The following is a 16,668-nucleotide window of genomic DNA, read 5'->3' as shown; positions in this document are numbered from 1 at the left end:
AGGTAAAACTTCTGATCTAGTTGTACCTGTATCAATGCTCCATTGTGGTTAGTCTTAACTTGCTACTAGCTACCGGCCAAGGACAGCAATACGACTGCAATCGGAGGTTAATGCATTTTGGTCCCTGTGTTATTTTGCCCTTTCTGCAGGATCATCCCCAAACATTTTGCACTCATTGTGTTACCTACTTAAGTAGCCCTTTAAGCCTCGCTCAGGCCTGCCATTGCAGCCTGTGGGTGCAGTTTGTAACTGCCATTTCTATCTCGAAAAATAGCCCTTTTTTCTAGGCCCAGAACTTCTATTTTAATACATATAAGTCACCCCTAGTGCAGTCTCTGAACAGCCCAGAGGGCAGAGTGTAGTGTGCAGAGCCAGAACGGGTGGATGAGCCTTCTCCTACATCGCGGCCAAGACCTAGAACGAGTTCTTGATCGACATCAGATGCGCCTCCTCTCTGCACATCTTCAGGAAGACCCTCAAGACCTGGCTCTTCAACGAACGGGAGCTGATTAACCCCCCCTCCCCGCGTCTTGGGACACTCTCGGGTGAGTAGAGCGCTTTACGGTTCCCTGATTGATTGATTGATTTGTCACTACTGCAAGGTTTATCTCTCCTATAGGATACCAGTGGGATTGCCTTAATACATTTTATAATGTAACTAGCAGCCCGTCCCGATGTTGTCCGGGAGCAATTAGGCTTCAGGGCCCCCGCCCGGCCCGACGTTGTCCGTGGGTCCCCCGGAGCCTTCCTCCATATATTGCAGTATTATACCTCTATGTTTACTTTGTACGCTTTTGTAGCCTGCACACGTCGCTTTTTTCCTCCTGTAATGCAGTATTATACCTCTGTTTACTTTGTACGCTTTTGTAACCTGCACACGTCACTTTTTCCTCCTGTAATGCACCGTTTGGCTCACTTTTGTAATGCACCGTTTGCTTCCTCTTGTATTTTGTTGGCTCACAATTGTCATTTTTGCTTCATTTAATGTAACGTTTGCTTACTTTGTACGCTTTTGTAACCTGCACACATCACTTTTTCCTCCTGTAATGCACCGTTTGGCTCACTTTTGTAATGCACCGTTTGCTTCCTCTTGTATTTTGTTGGCTCACGATTGTCATTTTTGCTTCATTTAATGTAACGTTTGCTTTTGTATTTTGCCGCCGCTCACCGCTCCTAAATAAATAAATAAATAACCTACCTCATCCGCTGCTCACCGCTCCTCCCCGCCTGTCCGCCGCTCCTCACCGCCTGTTCACCGCTCCTCACCGCCTGTCCGCCGCTCCTCACCGCCTGTCCACCGCTCCTCACCGTCTGTCCCCCGCTCCTCACCGCTCCTCCCCGCCTGTGCGCCGCTCCCCCCCGCGCTCATGTCCACCGGTCCTCTTCGTACTCCTGTACGCCACTCCTAACGTCAGCACGCACGTCGCGCCCGGCGCTTCTTCCAAGGGACTACATTTTTTTTGGGTCAATTTTTGAAATTACGTATATTTATTACGTTTGTATAGCCTATGTCCATCTGCACATCCTGACGATTACAACGATGTATCGGGTGTGTGGATTGGCGCTGTGGTTCCCGAGTTTACCCGCCTCAAAGGTTCAAAGTTCTTCCTTTATAATAGTAGTAAAGATTTCCAATTGGGAGGAGCTAGGATCCCCAAATGTGGTGTCTCTGGAATCACAATCTAAAACACAACTTATGGTGAAGTTGTCTTTTAAATTGTAATTTAGAAGGTTGGCATTTTCTTACTGAAACCATTTGGAACCTTCTGCCTGTCTCTTGAATACAAATCTGGGGTGGGTGACAGCTTTCTTCCTGCATTCCCTCTAGACAGCCACACACAAAGAAAGGGTAGGTGTGACTGAGTGGCCATGTGCTTGCTGATATGTCATCCTGAACAGAATGGGATAGAGGAGCTAACAGGTAGTACTTTCATCTATTGGTCAACTAGAGAAACAAAACAACTATCTGAAGAGAAATATAACATCTCAACAATAACAAGCTTTATGTGATTTGAAAAATGACGATTCAGTAGTTATAAAGCCTGCTGACAAGGGCAGGGCCCTGGTGGTATGGCCTAAGGACATGTATCTAACCGAGGGAAGAAGTCAAGTCCATAATCAAGAATGGTATTGCCAAATTCAGGGAGATCCGAAGAGGCAAATACAGGAGAGACTCTCCGAAACATTAAAAGGCACTTTTTCTGATTTACGCCTTTTGTGGATAAATTGTCAAAATCGTAAAGGGTTGTTGCAAATGTGCAATATTTGTGCAATGAGATTGGTACCTTGTGTGGTTTACGACATTTTTGTTTAAATGTTAAAGCTTAAAGAGATTGTTGTACAATATTATTGTGTAAAGAGACTGGTGCATTATTCTCTGTTCTAAATGTTGCACATCTGAGTTTTAGTGTATTTGTATAACTATGTCCATTTGTTTTTAAATGAATGGTGTTTCCTTTACATTCAGATTTGATTTGATTATTGGATTTATAGAGCGCTCGATTGCCCGAGGGCGTCTTGGCGCTAAATGACTATGCTGCAGAAGTGGAAAGAGCCTTGTGACAGCCAAACAGGACTATGCTGAAAAAAGCCAGGGCTTCAGATTCTTACGAATCAGACGCTTATAAAATAATTCAAAAGCGGTTTTGGTATGCAAAAGAAAAGGTTAAATAAATAACTAGATCCAAGGGGATTTAAACATTGGTTCTTGTTGTGTGTCGGCCTAAATTAAATAGCAGTACCACAAAACAGTACCCAGGTTTTTTCAGTGTTTCTACTTAAAAAGTCCCTACCTTGCTACAGTCCTAGGGCTTAACTTCTCTTTATATAATTTTAGAAAGTTGGCATTTTCTGACTGAAACCATTTGGAACCTTCTACCTGTCTCTGGAATACGCATCTGGGGTGGGTGACAGCTTTCTTCCTGCATTCCCTCTAGACAGCCACACACAAAGAAAGGGTAGGTGTGAATGAGTGGCCATCTACTTTCTGTTGGGTCATCCTGAGCAGAATGTGAGGGAGGAGCTAACACACCTGAAAGGGCTGTGTCCTGTCCCCACCAAAAGGGTTGCATACGCCCTGTAGTGAATCTGGAGCCAGGGCAGTAAAAGCAGGGACTTGTGGACTTCAAAGGCATGTCTTTGAAATCACCCAACTTCAAAGGCCCCATTGGGTATGAGTACTGGGCCTCTGACGCCACCGCTCAGAACACTTCGGGAACTAAGGATATTCTACCGGGAAGAAGGATTGATGTGCTGTAGGAGGGACTGCCAATTTGCCAAACTGCTTTGTTGTGGTGGCCTGTTGCTTGTTGCTTGGGAGTGAGAAAGGCTGGACTTGCACCTCTACGTTGGTGAACCTAAGTAGTCTCCAAGGGCTTGTTGGCTTGCCTCCTGTTTCTGAAGTCGCTGGGATATCAAAGACTTTTTTCTTCAACACAGCACCTGAACTTTACTTGCAATAAGTCTGCCTCTGCAAAGTGGTGCCAATCCAGTGCGGGGCCCTTGGAAGTGAGTTTAAAGTGCTTATCAAGCAAGAACCTGCGCATCGACACCGCTGTGCTGATTGGAATCGACGCATTGCCTGCTGCGAGATTGGGATCGATGCTTCACGGCTGCTGCGGGAACTGGTGCATCATACTTGGAACTGCTGCATTGCCTCTGGAATCACCACTTCAGAACCAACGTATCACTACCACTGCATGGAGAAGATCGATGTATCGCCCTGCAGCAGGGATTCACCCGGCGCATCATATTCGGAACTGCTGCACTCCAGAAGTAGTCCTTGATCCACAGAACAGGTGCATGGACACTACTGCGTGGAGAAATCCTTGGCAGCCTATCAATTGCGGAGGGATCATCAATGCATTGTGCTACTGCATCCCGCATTTGGTGCTGCAATAAGGATTAAGGTAATTTTGCTCCGCGGACCATGTGTGGGTCCTGAAGCCAGCCTGCACTCCATCATGGGCGGCTTGAATTTGTGACTTAGTCCTGGTCTAGCGCAACCATTTTACCCCTTTGAACACAATTTGTTTCTAAGCATTATTTGACACTTAATCTTTAAAAATTCATATCATGACTTCTACTTGTTAGATTGACAATTTGGTCTAGTTTTGTTCAGAATAGAATGATCTATTTTTCAAAAAGGTGTGGAGAGTTTTTGGGGTGATTTTACTGTGTTACTGTTTGATGCGTTTCACAAAATCTTTACACATGGCCTCTTAAGCTAAGCTTGATTGCTTTATGCCAAGCTACCAGAGGGTGAGCACAGGTTAATTTAGAGTGTATTACTGACTTACCCCGACTAGGATTTTGGCTCCTGCTAGGACAGGGTGCATACAACCAGAAACGCAATGTCAGGCAGGGTGAAATTCCAAATCTGATGTTGAAAGCTCCTATTGGAGCTAAAACACCTATTGCAGGCCCCCCAAAATATCGAACATAATCGGTGGTGCCTTTACTCAACTCAGGGTGCATCATAGAAAGAATATGCAGATTTCTAAGCTCTCTTTGGGGCTCTTTTTGTTTGAGGCAGCCTTGTTCCTCAAATTTATTGAAATTCTTCAGTTGCCTGGCCTTAAGTGGGCACCCAATGCAGCCTTCACTGGAAGCTGTGGGGGGAGCCTGCTTCCAGCACAACTCCTGTGTCCTCCTAGTCTCCTGCCCACTGCTATAAATGCAGTTGGGTACACTCTTTGCTGCCCTTGTGCAGTAGGTGGGTCTCCATGGCGGTTCACTCCTGGACAGCACACTGCAGTGCTCCAAGGTTCTGTTTTTTTTCATCAGAGCAGTGACATTCACATTGTTGCTTTGGCTCCAGTCCACTAGAGACCCACAAACAGTTATGTTCCAGCTCCCTGGGCAGCAGTGGTCCCCAGGGATTGGGTTTGAGTTTTTAGGGATGAGGATCTTGGCGCTGCTCATGGCAACCCCTAGGGGATACATTGTAAAATGTAGTGGTGCACAACTCACTCAGTTTCTTCAATGACCACGTGGTTTGACCACACTTCTCCTGGTAATTTCTCCAGCCTTGTTGGGCCGTTCTAGAAAATATTGGCATCATGTTGCTCCTGGTAGCTAGCCCTAGCCACCAGCAGTATTTTCTTCTAGACTCCACATTTTCTTTTCTTTCAGGAGATTGAATGTACTGCTGTCCTCCATAAAATCAGCTTCGACCAATGGCTTTACACCAAATATTAAAAAGTTTGCTTTATGGGTATCTGATGTAATTCCAAACGCCAGTTTTGTGTGTGGTGAGAGCCAGCTTTCCTATTATAAATACCATGGCAAAATCACAGTTGTGAGTCCCTCCCTTTTTGCTTACCCGGAGCTGGATGGAACAGCACAAGACTTTACATGAAGGTGTCAATGTGGATGAACTTATTTTTGGAAAAGTTTTGGCAGATTCATCAAACTGCACCAAATCTATTAAGAATCAATGTGGATGAACTTATTTTTGGGAAAGTTTTGGCAGATTCATCAAACTGCACCAAATCTATTAAGAATAGAAAAAATGCCTTTCTAATGGAATTGACCTAATTTTAACTACAGAGGGGCCATTAAGTAATGCTTAGGTGACATATAAATTATGCTAGTGTAACTCACGTAATGTGGGGTGTTAGAACTGGGGGTCTCTAGTTGGCAGAGGTAGGTACCACTGTCCAAATAGGGACCCTTGCTTCTAGTCAGGGCAAGGAGATAACCTCTGAGATAACCCCTGCTCACCCTCTAGGTATCTTGGCACGAGCAGTCTAGGCTAACCAGAGGCAATGCGTAAAGTATTTGTACCAACACTCACAGTAACACACTGAAAACACCACAAACTGACTCCACAACAGTTTAGAAAAATAAAGGTATTTAATCTAAACTACACAAGACCAAAACGACAAAAATCCAACATACACAGTTCAAGAATATGGTTTCAAAAGAGTTCTTAAGGTTTGCGATAAAGTTCTTTAAGTTGTGATAGAATAATCTACAGATGCGTGAAAAGTTCACAGTTGCGTCACGTTTACTCACAGTACCTTTTAGTTGCGACAAAGTTCCAAAAGCAGAAGCTGGTGGAAAACAAGCGATGCGTTGCTCCTGAGACCCTGGGGTGGCGATGCGACAACCCCGCTGCAGCAGCGGGCGTGTTGCGACGAATCTGGTCTGTATGGGGAGGAAGGCCACTTGTATGGATTCCGGTGCGGTGGTTCCGAAGGAAGTTTGTTCTCGCAAAAGGCACGATGCGACGATCTCGTAGGGGCTGCGACGATCTCCGGGGCGACGATGCGCAGTCCAGCGGTGATCCTCTCTCTCGCAGCTCCTCGATGCGATGGTTCTGCGACGATGCTCGCAGCGACGTGATGCGGTCGGCAAGCAAGCGGTGCGGCGATCTCACCCAGCGACGACAGGCTCTGCGACGACACTCGCAACGATGTTTGACTTTCCCGCACCGGTCTGGTGCGTCCCGCAAACGAAGGATGCGACGGCTCTGGCAGCGGCAACAGACGCTGCAACGATCTCGACCTTCATAGCGGCGGGAATCTTCTCGCACTGTTGGGGATGCGCTCCGCAAGCGAGCGATGCAACACTTTTCAATTGCAAACGTCTCTCAAGCTTAGTTTCAAGCTTCCCAGCACAGGTACAACTTCCAGAGGCCCCACAACTGGTTCAGGGAAGCTGGGGGTGAAGTCCTTTTGTTCCTGGGACTTCAGAACAGGGAGCCAGCTCTACTCAGGCCCTTGGAGATTCCTTCAAGACAGGGGACACAGCTCAACAGCAAAGTCCTTCCCCTCTCCTTGGCAGCAAAGCAACAGCTGGTCCGTCCAGCAGAGCAACAGCAGGACAGTCTTCCTTCTTCAGCTTCAGCTTTCTCCTTGGCAGAGGTTCCTTCTTGATTCCAGGATGATCTAATTTTCTGTTGTCAGGGGTCCTGTACTTATACCCCTAAAGTCTTTGTTCTCTCTGTGCATTTGGGCCCTGAGCCCGGTCTGAACCAGTTCTGGGTGTTTCCTGAGTACTTTGTTTTGCTGGCTTCTTCTTTCCTTTCAGAGTGAGGGGCAGGGTCATCAGCCGCCCAGCAGGAGGTGGAGCCAGCATTGTGGAAGGCAGGCACAGCCCTATTCAGGCCCAGGTGCTAACTCCTCCCACCACTCCAGTTGCAAATGCAGTCATTCAGCCTAGGGCTGACTCAGCCAGCCTCCTGGGGAATCCCCAGCCCCTGTCACTCTCAAACCAGACAGTCAATACACAAACAGGCCAAGGCACACAGAAGGGTCAGCCAAGAGAACAGCAACTTTCTAGAAGTGTTGTTCTCAAACACAGTATTTAAAAACAACCTTTCCTAAAAGATGTGTTATTAAACTCTGAGTTCAGGGATACTAGATACTTATGTCCTATCTTGTTCCTATGGGACGAAATGCTGTTAACCACTGTAGCCAGCATCCCCCATGCTAATCTATAGAGCAAGATAACCTTACAATAGTGAAAACCGAAAATGGCTGCCATTCACTATCAGAGCATGTCACCTGCACTAGTACATGCTCTACCTTTTACATACACTGCACCCTGCCCAGGGGGGTAACTTGGGCCTTCCATAGGGGTGACTGATGTGCACAAAAAGGGATGGGTAGGCCTGGTCAGTGGGGACACTGACCAGGAGGACATGGCAGTTTCTAAACTGCACATAGGCACTGCAGTGGCAGGCCTGAGACACCATTTTAGAGCTACTCCTCTGGGTGGCACAATCAGTGCTGCAGGCCCACTAGTAGCATTTGTCATCACCAGCCCTGACACACCCAGTGCACTTTACTAGGGACTTCATGGTGATACAAATATGCCAAACATGTATAGCCAATCAGAATAACACTTTACATAGGGAGCACTTACACTCTGGCACTGATCAGCAGTGGCAGAGTGTCCAAAGCATCTAAACCAGCAAAAACGAAATCCAGCACAGCATCAAAAATACAGGAGGTAGAGGCAAAAAGATAGGGGGAAACAACGCCAAAGATGCCAGGTGTAACATGGGGTATTTCACATTATGCTTGATTCTTGAAAATTATGCCATTACGCCACTTTGCTTGATTGTGCATGATTTGCAGTAAAAAAGCAAATGCACAATATGTGGTAATACTTTACTGTGCATGCACATCAACAACACAATGCCAGTGGCTGTCACTTGTGGTGCTTTTCTTTAGTTCATTTTCGCACCACAAAATGCAACAAGGATGCATTTTGTGCTAAACCATAGCACCAAATGAAAGATTTGAGCACTTTATCACCGCGCTAGCCCGTGCTGCCCAGCTGCGATCCCTCACAGACGCACTCTGTATTTATTTATTTATTTATTTATAATTACATTTGTTGAGCGCGCAGCTACCCGGAGGTTTCCCGGCGCTAGAGCAAACTGAACGGAGAAAGGGGGGAAGGATCATAAGATCAAATTAGTTGTTAAAAAGCCAAGTCTTTATTCCCTTACGGAATTTCAGAAAACACAATTCAGTGCGCAGGGATTGAGGAAGAGAATTCCATAAGGATGGGGCCAGCAGGGAAAACGAGCGTCCTCCCATCTTGGCTCTTCTGATGCGCGGAATCTTAAATTTATTCTGCGTCGAAGACCTAAGTGTACGGGGGGGGGATGTATTGCTGCACCAAAGCAGAGAGATAGCAAGGGGCTCTACCAGTCATAATTTTGTGCATGTAGCAGAGTGCTTTGAAGTTAACTCTGCTTTCAATCCGCAACCAGTGCAGATTCCGCATGTGGTGCGCGACCGAGGATCGGGCAGGAAGGTGACAGATCAAACGAACCGCCATATTCTGTACCACCTGGTACTTCTTGATTACCTCTTTGGCAGCACCTAGGAGCAAGATGTTCCCATAGTCCAGGCGTGAGATGACAAGAGCCTGGACTACGGTCCTCAAGGTGTCCGCAGGTAACATCCAGGTGATCTTTCTCAGCCACCTGATGATGGTAGTACAGGTGGCTGAGACTTTCACAGCGTGTTGTTTGAAAGTGAGTTGGTTGTCGAAGATTACACCAAGAATGCGGGCAGACACAGATGGAACGGGAAGAGGACCCATCTCTGGAGGCCAATGGTGTGGGCCCCAGAGAAAGGTGTCTGGGCCAAACAGGAGCAGCTCTGTTTTATCCCCGTTTAATTTTAGTTTGTGCTTCAACATCCAGTCCGATATATGTTTCAGTCCAACTTGCAGAGAGGAAGAGGGGAGGTTTTTATTGGTGGAGAGAGAGTAGATGACTTGAGTGTCATCAACGTAGGAATAAATTGTGAGGCCAGCTTGCTCCGCCAGGAAAGCAAGCGGCCTAACGTACAGGTTAAAGAAAAGGGGACTAAGAATAGACCCCTGAGGGACACCGACGCAATCACTGCCCCGACGAGGCACACAAAATCTGAATGCTTCGAAGGCCCCGCGGTCGCCATCTAAAATATATATATATTTTTTTAAATGATTTGGGGCCAGATGTAGGTATCCAAATACCGGTTGGTAACGGCCGAAAACACCTATATTCTGTCGTTACCGACCGGTATTTGGATACTGAGATGTAGGGGATGTCAAAATACAGATTCGGTAATTTTACCGAATCGGTAATTTTACCGAATCGGTAAATTTACTGATTCGGTAAAATTACCGAATCTGTATTTTGACATGTAGGTAGCACTTTAAACAGTGCTACAGGGCTTTAAGGATTCGTTATTTACCACCAACTATTAGTTGGTGGTAAATAACAAATTCCTATGTAAATGAAAATAAGTGCATTTACACCTATGCTGTGCGTGCCACATGGCACACAAGCACTAATCAGGTGTGCAACAGGGTGTCAAAGTGACACCCTGCCACCCTTGAATTTTTCTGTAATTACCGAATCGGTATTTACCGATTCGGTAATTGACATTCATTCCTATGGGCCTCAAGGCCATGACATTCATTCCTATGGGCCTCAAGGCCCATAGGAATGAATGGCAATTACCGAATCGGTAAATACAGATTCGGTAATTACTGAATCTTACTGATTCGGTAAAAAATACCGAAAATTTACCTACTTCAGATTTACCGATTCTAAAATACCAAATCGGTAAAATTCGGTATTTTAGAATTGGTAAAAATGATTTACCTACATCTAGCCCTTGATTTTGAGCCGATGCTCGAACTCTGGGCCCCAGCTCCTGAGACTAGCTCTGACCGCTGAGCCATCTCCTGTCCCCTTGCATCGCAGCCACACTCAATACCCTTGAGCCTCCAAGCATAAAACACCCTCTTTGCATTCTGCAATACCTTCGCACCGCTTTCCTTTTTTAATTTTTTTTTAATTTAAGCTCTAAAATTAGCAGGTTACGGACACCTTCTCAATTGAACCTACCCAGATGAAATGCTGTGAGGCCCCTCGCCTAGGAGATCACCATCGCCTTTTTCAACAGGCCAAATCGCTTCCAGCTGCAGGCCAAATCGCTTACAGCTGCGACCCTCCAGCAATCCCCGAGGCGAGCAGACAAAGAGGGCTACACCCGCGAGACCAACACTTTTATTAGCCTTGGGGGGGATCGCCAGCGCACCTCCCTGCCTTCTCACATTTCTCAGCTACCCTCCTCCTACCTCATTCAATTACGTGAATTTCATACACCCCAACACATATAGACAAATATATACATTTGTGTGTATGTATGTATGTATATAATATATTAACAGCCTGATTCATCAAGCTAAATTGCGGGCGCAATAGCAGCGAAAATGCTATTGCGCCCGCAATTTCCCAAATCGGCATTCATCAAGAAAATAACCAAAGCGCTAACCAAAGATTGCGAATTCGCTAATATATTCTCAGAATCCCTGTAGGTTTGCGCCAAAGCACGGAATTAGAGAATAAATTTAGCGAATCCGCAATACAAGCGCAATCGGAATTCATGAAAATTCTCTAATAGCGAAAAACCTCAAATTCTCTATTAGCGCCACGCAAATTAAGGACAACCCAAAGCAGGTGGTAACCATAAAAGTGAGTAGAGAAAATTTTGAAAAACCGTTGGCCAATCAGGAACAGGGAAAGGGCTGACCAAACACACATAAGGAGATGCAGCAGCAGCAGTTGGTGTCTCACAATGCCAGGAATGTACATGCTGGTCAGGCGGCGAAGACTACAGCGAGCAGCACGGAGGAGACGCAGAATACAGGAGAGGATATTCCGCCAGCGGATCACCCTGCTGGGACAAACCAGGAAGCAGATTTATGCGAAGTACCGGCTAAATGGGGCCATGATAATTCAACTCATACACGACCCTGACCCCCTGATGTAGCACCCAACAAGGCGGACCAATGCTGTGCCTACACATGTACAGGTATTGTGTAGCCTGCACCTCCTGGCCTCTGGGAGCTTCCAGGGGATAGTAGCAGCTGCAGGGGGGATATCCCAGCCCACCATGTCACGCTGCCTCCGGAGTTTTGTTGACGCAATGCTCACCCAGCTACACCGACACATCAAATTCCCCACCAGCCAACAGGAACTGGACTTGACAAAGTTAAACTTCTACAATGTGGCCCATTTCCCATCTGTGATAGGATGCATAGACTGCACCCACATTGCCATCTGCCCACCAGCTGCGACGGAGTACATGTACCGGAATCGGAAGTCATACCACTCCCTTAACATACAGATGGTCTGCAATGCCAAGACTATCATTACTGACATCGTGGCCCAGTACCCAGGGAGTACCCATGACTCTTTTATATTCCGGCACAGCGGCCTCCACACACGACTGGCCAGGGGAGAATTTGGGGAAGGACACCTACTTGGTAAGTACACATTGTCAACAAATACACATTGCAATGATGTAGCTGCGCAGCACAGGCACTCACCCTCTGCTCCTCTCATTCAGGTGACAGTGGCTACGCCCTCCGGGAATACCTCCTCACCCCATACCTCAACCCGGCTACACCACAGCAACGGCGGTACAATGTTTCTCACATACGGACAAGGAATTGTATCGAACGGACATTTGGGCTACTCAAGAGCCGGTTCCGCATACTGCACAAGACAGGTGGGGCCATGTACTACAGTCCTGATGTGTGCTGCCGCATTGTGGCTGTCTGCGCAATGTTACACAACATTGCAACCAAGCGCCGGATACCAGTAGAGATCTCTGGCAGTGAGTCTGAAGGGGACGACCGTCCACCAGCACATGTGCGTCATGCACGCGGGGAGAACCCTGCTGAAGGACACAGACGGCGCAACCACATCACTATGAACAGTTTCTGAATCCCACAATCCACTCACCCAACAATCACTCCTGCATGGCAATGTAAATAATGACTGGAGGCCCATGTATGTTGCATGAATAAATATTATTGTTAAATCCACAATAATAACGTAATGTCTACATTCATAATATTGCAGCAGTATTGCGCCATACTGCTCCTAACTAGCCACTGGACATGCTTGTATCATCAGCATTATCTAGGAAATGTTCAAGTAACTCAATTGCGCCTCTGGCGCGCAGCCCCCAAACGACGCTCTGGCTCTTCCTCTGGGACGGCACGTGTCCCTGCAGTGGGCCTGGTGCTGCGGCGTAACACGCCAACCAGTGAGGCAGACAGGCTGCTGACACTGGAGGCGCCCTCACTGGTGTCGTCCCTCCCCACATTGCCTTCACCAGTAGGATGGAGTGCCAGTACGGCAGTGGTGACCTGCTCCAACACCCGTCCAACATCCTCGACACATTGGATTAGCTGCTGCTGCTGCGCCAGGCACCGTCGTGAGAGCTGGGAGGTGGCATTCCCCATTATGTAGTTTGAGCGGGTGAAGGCTGTCAGGCGCGTAAGGAGCTGCCGGTGGCGTCGGCGGGCGGAGTTGCGCTGCGATATGAGTGCAGCAGTGTTGGCCTCCATGGCTGCCGTCATGCGCTCAATCCTATCACCCACATTGGCCACATTGCGGCCAATTTTGTGTAGCTGCAGCTGAATGGCCCCTTGCCGTCGTGCCTGCTGTTGGTGAATGCGTAGCATCCGGCGCTCAGTGCTCATGCCTGGCATGCGCACAGCCATCCCCCTCCTGCCGCTGTGTGATGTGTCATGGTGGCGAGCCCTGACATGCCTGCTCTGCTGGCTGCCCACAGTGCGTGTGTGCACAGTCACCACAGTAGCTGCACCAGAAGTAGATGGTGCCGCTGGTGGTGGAGTTGTGGTTGGCAAAGGTGCAGCACCTGATGGTGCTGAAGCTGTTGGTCTTGCCCTGCCTGCAGGGTTAGGTGCTGCCGATGATGGTGCTGGTGCTGTTGGTGTTGCCCTGCCTGCAGGGTTAGGTGCTGCGCCGGATGGTGCTGGCGCTGTTTGTCTTGCCCTGGCTGCAGGGTTAGGTGCTGCGCCGGATGGTGCTGGTGCTGTCTGTCTTGCCCTGGCTGCAGGGTTAGGTGCTGCGCCGGATGGTGCTGGTGCTGTTTTTCTTGCCCTGGCTGCAGGGTTAGGTGCTGCCAATGATGGTGCTGGAGCTGTTGGTGTTGCCCTGGCTGCGGTGTGTGGTGCTACGCCTGATGGTGCAGGAGGTGTTGGTGTTGGCACCTCTTCGGCATCCTCTTCTGACTCATCGATCTGCAGCATGTCGCTGTCGCTGCTGTAGTCGGCGCCACCTGTGAGGGGAATTGGACTTACATTAATAGCATGTATCTGTCACACGTACAGTTGCTACATGCATGCTGGTTGACATTCCCTGCCTGGCTTAGCGATTGCTTATTTTGGGATATGCTTGTGGCCATGATCTCATGTGCATTGTTTGAATGACTTGGAATGTATATGGGAGGCTATAGGGCCATGACCATTGTTAGGGGACAGGGTCGCAGTCGCATGCCACTTACCTTGGCTGTCTTGGCTGGGTCGGGATGAGTCCAGGTTGGTGACACCTATGCACGCCTCTGTCTCAAGGGTGTCCTCCACGCGGTCCTCCATGGGGGTATTGGGAGGGACAGTAGGTTCTCCGCCCCCAGTACCAGATGTCTCGCCCAGCCTCTCTGCCACCCTCTCCTTGGCACGACCTCGGAGGTCGTACCACCTCTTCTTGAGCTCGTCCAGTGACCTGTGTGTCACGCCCACAGCGTTCACTTTAGCTGAGATTCCTAGCCAGATGCGACGTCTCTCCATCTCTGGCACCCTCCGGGAGTCCTTTCCAAAAAGTTTTGCGTGGTTTTCAACCACTCCCTCGATGAGCTGCTCCAACTCCTGCTCGGAAAACTTGAGCTTTCTCTTGCGCCCGGTGTCACTGGGCCCTGGTGCAGACTCCTCTGACATTGCTACTGTCGCAAATGGGTGAATTGCGCTACTTTGGAGGTGTCCCGGTAGGAGCTCTGTTTAGCTGCAGCCTCGCGATCAGCCTCGCAGTTCAGAATGGGGGTGGGAACTGCCTGCTTCCTGGTTGTGATGTCATCACGGCGCTCGAAAAGCGACTTCCCGTTAGTGCGATCTCGCTACTGGCGAGATGTCGCTAATGGGGATTTGCGATGGCGCAAAATAGAGACGGAATATCTGGGTAATAGTGATTTTTCGGCGATTTTATTTTCTTGCTATCGATTTTTGCGCCCGTGTGCGAATCGCTTTAATTACTCGCTAACTATGATGAATTCCGATCTGCGCCTTTCCATTTGCGATTCGCTGTGAATCGCAAGTTGAGAGTCGCAGTTTCCTTTCTTGATGAATCAGGCTGATAGTCACAATATATATGTATGTAAACAAGTACATACACACAAACACACACACATACTGCTAAAGTTGTCACTCAAAACAATACTTTCCTGCAAAGTAAAAACCTGCGAAGTAAAAGACTGACAACTTCAGAAGTATCTCATGAAATGCAGTGAGTCCTAATGTAAAAAATTTCTAAGGAAAGGTAACATACTTCAGTGACAGCCCGAGTAATTTACATAAAAAAGGCATCAAAGGGGGATCCGGATCCGGGCTCTCAAAAGTTTGGTGGGGCTAGCGGATCATCGGTATCTCAGGGCTCTTCGGCCTACTGGCTGCTGCTGGTCTCTTGCGTAATGGAATTGCTTGCTTTGTAACTCATTTTGTGGAAGGAAAGAATATAATTGTATGCAGTTCATAATCTGAGCTGGTGTTTGCGGGGGGGACCACCAGCACTCACTTTTTAGGACCAACACTTTCTTATCCTCATCAGACTTTGACCCAGAGCAAGCGATAGAAACACAGGAAAGGAGAAAAGGAAGAGAAAGATCGAAAAGCAGTGACTAAGGCAGAAAGCAGGGTAGAATAAGAAGCATCAAGAGTGTATGATGGTGGAAGAAAGAGACATGAGGTGAAATCACAGTTACACAGTCCTATTATTCAGCAATCGTAACATTCATCAACTCCAGCTCCTGGCTTATGAGAAAAGCTTTGGGCACTGGCACTTATTATTTTACAAATTAAGGTCTGCTGGCCTGGGATTGACTGTTTGCGGGCAGGGGCATTGCTAACATGTAACACTAAGCAGAATATGTAAACAGCTAGGAAAGAAGGATGGAATTGCAATCTTAAAATTAATTGTAAGGTTTACCAGGCATTGACATCCCATATTGGGGTGGGCGATAAAATCTACTCTTTTGGCCACACCCCATTACACTTGTAACGCAGAGTTCCATCCAAACTCTGCAAACCGCCACAAGACAGCATTTGTTCTCGAGCGTGACTAGCCGACAGTAAGTTGGCGAGTGAGAATTGGCATACCCTAACATGATTTTCGGGCACAATGAGGGCCCCTGGTGAGATTCTTTCAAAGTGGGCGGTTGTGACGGTTCAAGGTGAGAAAGCAGCCCCTCGAGTAGAAATGCTACTTGAGTGGCAGCAAAGAAGCAGCACCCTCAGGTGTGTCTTGTGGTGCCGTTCGCACTGATTTTGCAGCGCGGAACAAGTTTCTGGTGCTAAAAATCAACACAAGCAGCAAGACGTGACGATTTCCCCCAGTTCGCGTAACTCTGCGAAAACTCTAGGAGATTTCATGTAACTCCGCAGAAGTCTGCAGAGTAAAACTCTGCCAGTTCCACCCATCCATAAACCCATGAATGAATTGTGACATGAACATTTAAATTGTTTCATATAATCACCTTTCAGTCATTTTTTAAACATATTTATGGGGGGAAAACATTACATTATGTGTCTCACCATGTCTCCATTTATCATGCAATAGTGAAACAAAGGAATTACCTTTTAGGAACAACATATCTGCCTTTCAGTTTCTGGGAATAATCTGTAAAGACTTCTGGTATAACTCTAGGTTTGGAAAACGTTTTGAAGAACAGCGGAGAAGGTGAAGATGAGACAGAAGGAATTGAAATGCTCGAGCGATAAGCTACTGAATAGAACATTGGTTGTATTAATCAAAAATACAACAGTTTAATATAAAAGTAATATAAATAGGTATTGATTTAACTTACTGCATATGTAATGGTTTTCATCCGAGTTATCAGCACAGTCATCCACAAAATCACAGAGGTGGTCCTTGGGGATGCAGTACTTGTTGGCACACATGAATTCTTCAGCAGAGCAGGGTCTGTCTGGTATTAGCAATGGGGAACAGTCTTCAAAGGAAATGTCATCGACTGCCACGTCTCCCATGTAGCTGACACCACGTTTTGCCCTGAAGATGATCTAACAAATATTTCATGTAAGGATCGGGGTAAAACGCAAGAGGAA

The 16,668-nt window shown here is 47.5% G+C and overlaps 1 protein-coding gene across 1 annotated transcript in view; it reads right to left on the bottom strand.

Moving 5' to 3' along the window:
- The window catches only part of MALRD1 (MAM and LDL receptor class A domain containing 1), a 2,679,189-nt gene that overhangs the window by 1,722,080 nt on the left and 940,441 nt on the right, over nt 1-16,668 (bottom strand). The window contains exon 19 of the mRNA XM_078663745.1: nt 16,410-16,623. Coding sequence (XP_078519871.1) covers nt 16,410-16,623 — 214 coding nt within the window. The remainder of the gene's footprint in view (nt 1-16,409; nt 16,624-16,668) is intronic.

The sequence above is a fragment of the Lissotriton helveticus genome, chromosome 10 (assembly GCF_964261635.1).
Source record: "Lissotriton helveticus chromosome 10, aLisHel1.1, whole genome shotgun sequence".
Lineage (NCBI taxonomy): Eukaryota > Metazoa > Chordata > Amphibia > Caudata > Salamandridae > Lissotriton > Lissotriton helveticus.
Note: the sequence above shows the minus strand (reverse complement) of the source record. Positions and strands in the feature narration are given on the sequence as shown.